General features: G+C 49.0%; 1 protein-coding gene across 5 annotated transcripts in view; it reads right to left on the bottom strand.

Moving 5' to 3' along the window:
• Window positions 1-2,513: 2,513 nt before the first annotated feature.
• Window positions 2,514-8,851, bottom strand: part of DYM (dymeclin) — a 122,144-nt gene continuing 115,806 nt past the window's right edge. For all 5 annotated transcript variants that reach the window (XM_032441552.1, XM_015887206.1, XM_015887209.1 and 2 more), the window contains one exon: window positions 2,514-3,730. In XM_032441552.1, the coding sequence (XP_032297443.1) occupies window positions 3,581-3,730 (150 nt within the window). In that variant the 3' untranslated portion in view covers window positions 2,514-3,580. The remainder of the gene's footprint in view (window positions 3,731-8,851) is intronic.

Here is an 8,851-nt window from a genome sequence, read left to right as displayed (position 1 = left end):
CATGTTACACGCTGTATGTTATGTTAATGTTACATGTTACATATTTAAAATTACATATGACAGTGCTGTAAGATGTTACTTGCTATGTGTTAAATGTTATGTGCTCCCTGATGTTATGTTACCTGCTGTATGTCACATGCTGCATATTACATGTTACATGCTGTATGTTACATGTTACATGCTGCATGTTACATGTTACATGATTTATGTTACATGTCACATGCTGTATGTTACATGCTGTATGTTACATGTCACATGCTGTATGTTACATGTCACATGCTGTATGTTACATGTCACATGCTGTATGTTACATGCTTGTAAGCCCTACTGCAGACCCACCTCTGACTGTGCTCCCTGTGCACCCCATGGCCCCACTGATTGCACTGTGCACTTCCCAGCCCCCCCACAGCCATAGGGTGGGATGGTGTTTCCCAGGGGTGGAGGATGGTGGGATTCTCCTGAACTGGGAGCAGGAGTTAATGGTGTGGAGTGGGGCAGGAGGTGTGGAGATGGGAGGAGGATATGCCTGGGATAGGAAGGTCAGGGGACACCATAGAACTGGGGTGCACAAAGCCCCGAGATTCCAGTGCCACGCACACAAATATGGGTGAGAGGATGGACCCATGAGACCATGGTACACATGGGGGTCCTGATCCCTGTGTGTGCATATGTGGGTCAGATGGATCCCCCCCCCATGAGGCCTGTCCTACCGCTGTGGCTTTATGGCACCTCCCGGACGTCTCCATAGCGGTGCAGTTCCGCCGCCTGCAGACAGCGGGAGCCCGGGCACCGCGATCCGCAGCGCTGCGAGAAAGGAGAGCATCCGAACGGGGAGGTCGGAAAGAAAACCCTCTGACCGACACCGGCATTGCACCGTAAAATCGCTAAGGTTGGAAAGGATCTCCAACAGAGCGGGGTTCAGTGTGCTCTGTACCCTTGGGGATAAAAGAAGAGCTTCCTGCTGCTGTGTGGTGAGTGCCAAAACAAGAACAAGTCTTGCACGGGACACAAACATCACAGCGAAGATGGGCTATGAGTTGTCTCCCTGGGCTTTTTTCTGTACTGAACCATGGAATCACAGCATGGTTGGGTTGGAAGGGACCTTAGAGATCATAGAGCCAAAGAACCATGGAATGGTTGGGTTGGAAGAGTCCTTGAAGAACAGAACCATAGAACCAATGAATAGTTGGATAGGAAGGGATCCTGATGGTCACTGAGCTATAGAATCACAGCATGGATGGGTTGAAAGGAACTGCCATCATCAGTGCATCCTCCCATCAAATCCAATCCTGGCAAGACCTCAAGCAGACCCAGCAGCAGGCCAGCAGCCAGCAGCATGCTCAGGTGATGGCGAAAGAAGGGCTGCCCAGCACCAGGCTTTGAACTGTTTTGACCTGAAGACAACTGCCAGCCCTCAGTGCTTACTAGTCAATTGTTCAGCTGAAATTGTTCCTCTGAAATCCTGCAGCATCAGTGCAAGCTGTTTGCTACAGAGCAGCCCAAGGCCATGGGATCAGACTTGGGATTTCAGGTCCGAGATGGAGGGAGTGTTGGGCAACAGTGGCTGGGGATGAGCTGAGCTGCAGCCCCGGAGCTGGAGAGGAGCAGATTTCTTCCTCATTCTTAATTTCAGGGGGAGCAGAGAGTTATACAGCAGTGAAGCAGATGGGAATGACACAACAGCGCGCTTGGCAGCTGCACAAACAACTGGTCTGCCTTTGTTTCATGCTCGTAACCTGAACATAAACATCTGTGCTGCACAAGGTAACAGAGGATAAACCCATCAGTGGCAGCTTTGTGACACGGGGCATGACGTGCCACCCATGGGTGCCAACTTGGCTTTGTATGTGCATGTTGTACATGTGTACATACATATACATATAAATACGCATCCCATCTGTCAGTCTAGCTTTAGTCCCTTCCAGATTAATGTAATTTATTGCTGATTATAAGCCCTGTGGGTCAGGACGAGTTTCCCCCATGTATGAACTGGACCCTTCATTGGGCTGCTCACAATATGTGACAGCAAGTGGGAAAGTGCTTTATGAAAGCAGCTCTTTCTCACCCAAAACAGCTCTTCCTTACCCAGGGGTTGTACTTTGGTTCAACAGCATCAGGAGGGCAGCGGGAAATACTTTATGGTGCTCCTCCATTGATCCAGCAGCTGGTTGGACCTACTCTTTTCACCATATAAAGTGAATATATATATATATATTATATATAAAGCCCTTTCAAAGAAAATCAGGTACTCTGCAGCTTGGAACCTGAGCATCTACTTGCTCCAGATGCTGCTGGAGGTGGACAGGGTCCATTCACCTCAGGTTGGGTGAGGACCATCCCCACAGATGTGCAGTTTCGAGCTGCATCTGCACAGCTCTGCTGGCCCAGAAGCGTTCTTAGACCTCCATAAAAAGGCAAAACCAAGAACTGCTATAACCTTGAAATGAACAGATAAATGAAGCAATTCGAGCATCTCCTTCAGAAAAAAAAGAGAAAAAAAAATGACAAATAAAAAAAGGTGCAAGGAATTTTTTATTTAGAGCCACCCAGGACTGCCTGGAAGTCAATGCATCCCCTCGTGCAGAACATGCTGGAGCAGGAGCTGCCAGGGACCTCCCTAAATATCCCCACTGTACGAAATGGGAGGTCCCCTGGAGACCAGGTCAACCCATGTCTCTCATCCAGTTGCAGAGCCAGGGACATCGGGAAAGAGCACTTGAACACAACGGAAGGAAGCATTCTACATTCAGATCAATTAAAACTTCTGCCTTAGACCTTTAACAGCCAACAGGGGATTTCAACACAGAACTTGGCCAGGGATCCCCTCCCCACACTGTCACCATCACACATTTTTTACAGGACATCGCTCTATTTTACAATCTTACCACTATTTTCTTTGGAGATTTCTCCCTCCCCCTTTTTTCCCCCCCATACTTTCAGCTTCCAGCAACAATCTTTGCAGAGAAGCACGGTTTAACAGCTCTGTGAGGGGCTGGCTCTTCAAGCTGATGTTCCTAGCCCCTGTGTGTGCCAGCCAAACACAAAGCCTCGTGTCAGAAAACCCTCCCACAAACGTTTTGACATCTAAATCAAGTGCTTTGAGTCTGCCCAGGAGCTAACTGGATTGACATGCTGCTTGGATGGCACCAGCAGAAGGACGGCAGCTGTGCCAGTGCCATTGAAACAAAAGGCTGGGAGTGAGAGTGTGGGGCTGGGCAACGAGTGACCCACGGCAGAACCCAACAGAGCAAAAGCTTGACCCAAAGAAATGAAAATCCAAACGCTGCCCAAATCCAAGTTCTCAGTCTCTTTCCTCACTCAAAAGAGCAAGCAATCAGCGGTGTTGGTAGTAACATCATAACCCATGTGTAAGGCCTCGTGTTCATCAGACAAGCTCTGGTGACAGGACGATAAATACAAGGCTGTGTCCATGTTCCTCACCCCAGGTGTCGGTGTGTGACAGCCTGAAACAGCTGCTGGGCTGGAGATGGGCAGCGAGCGGTGGGTCGGAGGGTGCGCACTGGAAGGGGTCATGGATTCACGTGGTGCAGTTTTGGTTTCAGTTTTGGTTTGACCTTTCTCAGCCAGAGTCCATGGTGAAGAGCTGGATGTCGCGTGGGTTCCAATAGAGAGCCACGGCCGCGTTGTAAACCAGGGACCAGACGTAGGGGATGAAGAACTCCTCGGGCTGCTCCTCCTCCACGTACTTGAACTTCAGCTCAGGGAACTTCTGCAAGAGAAAGGGAAGGTCGTTTGCCACCATGCAGCCCAACAAACAAAGAGGAAAGTGGAAAAGAATGGAAGGAAACGAACCGTCGGAGTGGAAGGAAAATATTTACCATGAGGCATAAAGAGATCATTTATAATGTCTTGGAACTGAATGCCACGCAGGCACGCTGTGCTCAGCCCTCCTCGTGTTTGGTCTCTGCTAACAGAACTGGGTGCATCATTGAGGTGACAAAAGAGTCCTACACAAAAACGTCATTGAACGCTCCACAACAGGATTGCACCATGCACCAATTCATCCCACAGCACCAGCTTAATGGCACACAGCTTGATGGCCATCCATGCAGACAGCTCCCCTTCCTGACAGTGCAAGCAGTATCCTTTCCACAAGAGCTTTAAGGAAAGAGCTTCCAGAGTTATCACACATCACACGTGTCCTTTTATCCCAACTGGACAGCAGTGCTGCAGCCCCAGCTTCCCCAGTCTTCTCTGGTTTCTTGCTTAGTCTAGGCTAAGACTAAAAGACTAAAACTCCATGGCACGACACGATCAGAACAAGCACAGCAATGGCCAGGAAGGCTCTGCCCATGAATAATGGAGGGATGCCCTATCAGCTTTAGGAGCAGCTCATGCACTGCTGCACTGGAAGCTTCCCTATAGAATAATAGCATACCCTGAGTTGGAAGGGACTCATCATCAAGTCCAAGCCCTGGCTCCTCTCAACCAATGTTTGGGTGACAACACGCCACCCATCGTCTTGCTGAGGACATCAGCATCACTTTGCAGAGTGCTGCATGACATGGGAGGACTTGGCTCTGGACACTGTGTGACTGCCACCCCTGGTGGGGCCTTCAGAGCATGGTAGGAGCTCAGGAAGGAGGGAGGAAGCACTCTTTGTTTCCAGCCCTCCTATCTCTGTTGAAGGAATTGAGGTTGTTCAAGGACAGCAATGTCAATGACACTGCTGCACTCAGCTCCTGGTGAGCTCAGACCTCAAAGGCTCATCAGTAGGTGCCATTTCCTGTGCCAGACATGAAGTCTGTGGTACAGCACCTCTTCCACAGCCCTTTGGTACATCATTTTCTACCATCTCACCCCAATTTGTGCAGCTGAGGACACAGTGGCGACCATTTAGGTTTGGACTTGGGGATCTTAGAGGTCTTTCCTGATCTTAATGGTTCTATGAGTCTATGGGCAGGCAAAGCCTCAGTCCGACTCTCGTGTACATTTACGTTATAGACGATATGTCTGCTCTGCTTATCCTCAGTGTAACCTTCCCCACTTCCCTCCTGATGCTTCCTGCCTTGTGGTCAGTGCAGACAGGAACACGCTCATCTCAGCATTGCCTCAGCAAAACGAAATGTTGAAACCTCATGGTGAAACCACTGTGACATTTCCCAGCAGAGCAGAGCAGAGCAGAGCAGCGCTGTCACTGCTCACCCCAGCAATGGCTGCACGCAGCAGTCCTTGGGATGGAGGGGAAAAACGTGATTAAAGATGCCAATGTAAAGACAAAGAACTTTTTTTCACCTTTGGGGCCACAGATTAGAGTGAATAGGTTTTGTAGATACCCAGGACACCAATCCGGGACCACTCTGGACCCAGGATTGCTCAGCTCTCACTATACTGTGGGTCCTCCACATGAAACTAATCAGGCAATATTCCAGTTTTCAAGCAAGAACAGTCACTCGTTGATGGTATTATTAAGTTTTCCTTCAGCCCAATCAGTGTTGCCATCTAATGTGCTTGTATAACAGAGCAATTTAATGATCAATTTCAGATTAAAGGCTGTACCTCTGCAATCAGCACGGGCCCTCCCACACTCACCATATGCCTTGAGCAGCTTTATCTATCTCTGGAATGGAGACAAGGATAATGGGAGCGTAGACAAGGGCAATGGGAAGGCAGATGAGGCTAAGGAGATTGCAGACCAAGGCAGAGAGATGCAGGAGGTGACAGCAGTCAAGAGCTTGGTCTAGAGGTTGGTGACCTTGACCACGGAAGGGGGTTGAAACGAGATGATCTTTGAGGTCCTTTTCAACCCAGGCCATTCAATGATTCTATGACACTAAATTAACGTTTCAGGAGAGCTGTAAGACAACAAGATCATGGGAGTCTCAGAGCACTCCTAGGGCAGATCTTATCACCAAGGATCACGACTAACAAAACTCTCCAAGTGACAAGTCAAAGCCGCTTTGCTGTTATCGTGTCCAACTTAATCAAGCTGGGTATTAGGGAAAATGACTTCTCTAAAGGGCGGTGATGCACTGGCACAGCTGCCCAGGGCAGTGGTGGGATCCCCAAAGAAGAACCCTGGAGATGTGGCACTTGGGAATGTGAGCAGTGGGCACGGTGGTTTGAGGTTGGGCTTGGGGACCTTCTCCAACCCTGAACCCCATCAACATGACACATTGCACCTCAGAGCTGGAGGCGACGTCCCAGTTGGATCCGTGTCATTTACACACACAGCACATCTGAACTCGGGTCAATCCGCCCACCGCAGCTCCCTATCTTGTTTGCTGCTGGCAAGACAAAGCAGAAGTCAGATTTGGTGGTCAGTCAGACGAGACAGCTGGGAGCACTGCAGACGGTCTGCGCCGTCAATCACGCGATTCGATGTAAAACCACAGGAAGCCCAACCAGCAGATGCAGTGCTGAACTGCAGTGACTCCGACACCACAAAAAGCTCAACACCTTGGGTTTGGTTTCTTCTTTTTTTTTTCCTGCAGTTAACGATGATGAAGATAGCATCAGGGCCGGGCAGCAGCTGCTGGCACAGCTCCGTGCAGCTCCGTGGCACTTGAATGGAGTGGTACATTAACACAAAGTAATCCCCTTCGCAGATGAACCATCCCAGGGCCGTGCCAGGGGGTGACCTCTGGTCGGATACCATCAGCAGATGGAGCTGCTTCAAGGGAGGGAATCTGTCTCTGCTTGTTCCATGATGTGGATATGGAGCTGGATGGGGAGCTAAGCAAAGCAATGGGGTGGAAAAGCAAGAAATCCAAGAACTGTATGAACACAAAACTGGAGAATCCTCTTTTCCTCGTGTGCTCGCTTACAATCTGTGCTTGCTTACTCATTAGCGAGCCGGTGTGTTCAGAAGCAGGTCAGTGGTTTAGAAGAAAAGCACCGTTTCCAAAGGAGCCCTGCACATTTGAGAGTCAAATCTGCATTCATTTTCAATGAACCCAAAGCTTCAAAGTCTGTCTGAAAATGGATTTGTGTGTGTTTGACAACCTTAGCAGGAGCCCTGCTTAGTAGCCCAAGGACGTGCTGGAAAATGAATACAGCAGCTTTGCCTGCAGCATCAGCAGAACTGAACCTTATCCACAATATCCATAAATTACCCAAACAAGAGATACTGATAGAATGGATTTTTGTGATAATTTAATTATTGCAGGGTCAAGTATCCATATATATATAATTTTCCTGTTTTTCTTGCATTACACAGCTTCTCTTTGACTTAAGAAAGAAAATCAACGTGGAGTCGGTGAAATACCTGCATGTCTGCCTGCTATCTTGGCCCCTATCTCAGGGCTGAGATGCAGACAGCCCAGCAGAAGGTTACAGTGGGGAGACAAAGGAAGCAAACAGGAAACGTGCCAGACTGAGCAAGAGCCGCACATCTCGTTCAGCAGAGCTGGGGAAGGAATAGGTGTGAACTCGGAGAGGAAAGCAATGGCTCAGAGCGTGTCAGGAGGTGCTGAGAAAGAAAGAGAAGACTCAAGGTGGCAAAAGAGGCTCAAGAAATTTACGCAGTTTAACATGAGGTGAAGTGAAAAATGACATTTTGTTCCCAGGGCATTTCTAGAGCTCAGTCTAGAGGGGATTGAGTGTATCTCAGTGTGCAGATGACACCACACTGGGGTGAAGTGTTGTTCTGCCTGAGGGCAGGCAGGTCCTGCAGGGAGATCTCACGTATCTGGGTTACAGAGTCTGTTTTGATCTCTACAGAAAAACTACAGATCTCTATTCCCATGATCAAACCTTTTATAAACCAAAAATAATACCAACCAATACTGCAGCTGTCATGACAGCGACAACCGTCTCCTAATTATATAATGTAAAACAAATCACATGGTTTTAGCCTAATTGCTATAGTGTACTGAAGTCTGCAGGTGAGCTTTTCCTTCACTGCTGAAGTTTTAAAAGGGTCTGTGAAGCACAGGAACAGTGCAAAGTCTGGAGGAGATAATCCTGCTGAATCATAGAATGGCCTGAAATGGTTGAAAAGAACCTCAAAGATCATCTGGTTTCAATCCCCCTGTCACAAGCAGGGTCACCAACCACCAGACCAGGCTGCCCAGAGCCACATCCAGCCTGGAGTAATGGATATATGCTGATACGTGTAGCTGTGTACTGAAGGGCACGAAGACCAAGAGATGAGAATATCATTCTCAGCCATCAGCCTCTCTGAGCCCGCAATCAGAGCTGCTCTGATGCCCCATGTGTTTGTCTCCTCCTTCAGCTGCTCTCCCAACGCAAGAGGTGGCAGCAGCAGAGCACAGTGATTCACTTTGCATACTTTCCCAGTGATGAGCTCCCAGCTCTGCTTTCACGGGAAATCACTGCAACGCTGCAGCATCTTCCAAAATAAGCCACCAAGCCAAGAACGTCATTTTGGACAACTGGGACTGAGTTCCTCCGTTATCACTGTGCTCAGCCTTGGCTCTGTGCACTGGGCAGGGACACACAACCCCCAACCCTCCTCCCACCCCCCGTTTGATGCATTTCCCTGTTGATGTTGACATTTATGATAGGTCTGCTGGTGCAGAGGGCTCGTTTTATGAGGTTTTGTTTTTACATAATAGCAACCACAGAGCTGACGTCCTCCTCTGCCCCTCCCAGCCAAACATCCTTTCCCCAGCACACACTGTGAGCGCTGCTAGGGGAGAGGCTCTGAGGAACAGCTCCTATTGCTTTGGGGCATTGCAACCAGACAGAGACAGAGCTGTAAATACTTCAAAATGTCAATTACTGCAGACCAGGGGCAGACTCACTGCCACCAGCAGTTTGGTCAACCTCAGCGTATGCTTCTTCCTAAAGGCATTTTCAGGCTGTGACAGCATATTGTGGTCAGCTATTGGAAACAAGCCCTTATCGATGGCAAAAGCAAGCACAT

Source organism: Coturnix japonica, chromosome Z (assembly GCF_001577835.2).
Source record: "Coturnix japonica isolate 7356 chromosome Z, Coturnix japonica 2.1, whole genome shotgun sequence".
NCBI classification, from domain to species: domain Eukaryota; kingdom Metazoa; phylum Chordata; class Aves; order Galliformes; family Phasianidae; genus Coturnix; species Coturnix japonica.
Note: the sequence above shows the minus strand (reverse complement) of the source record. Positions and strands in the feature narration are given on the sequence as shown.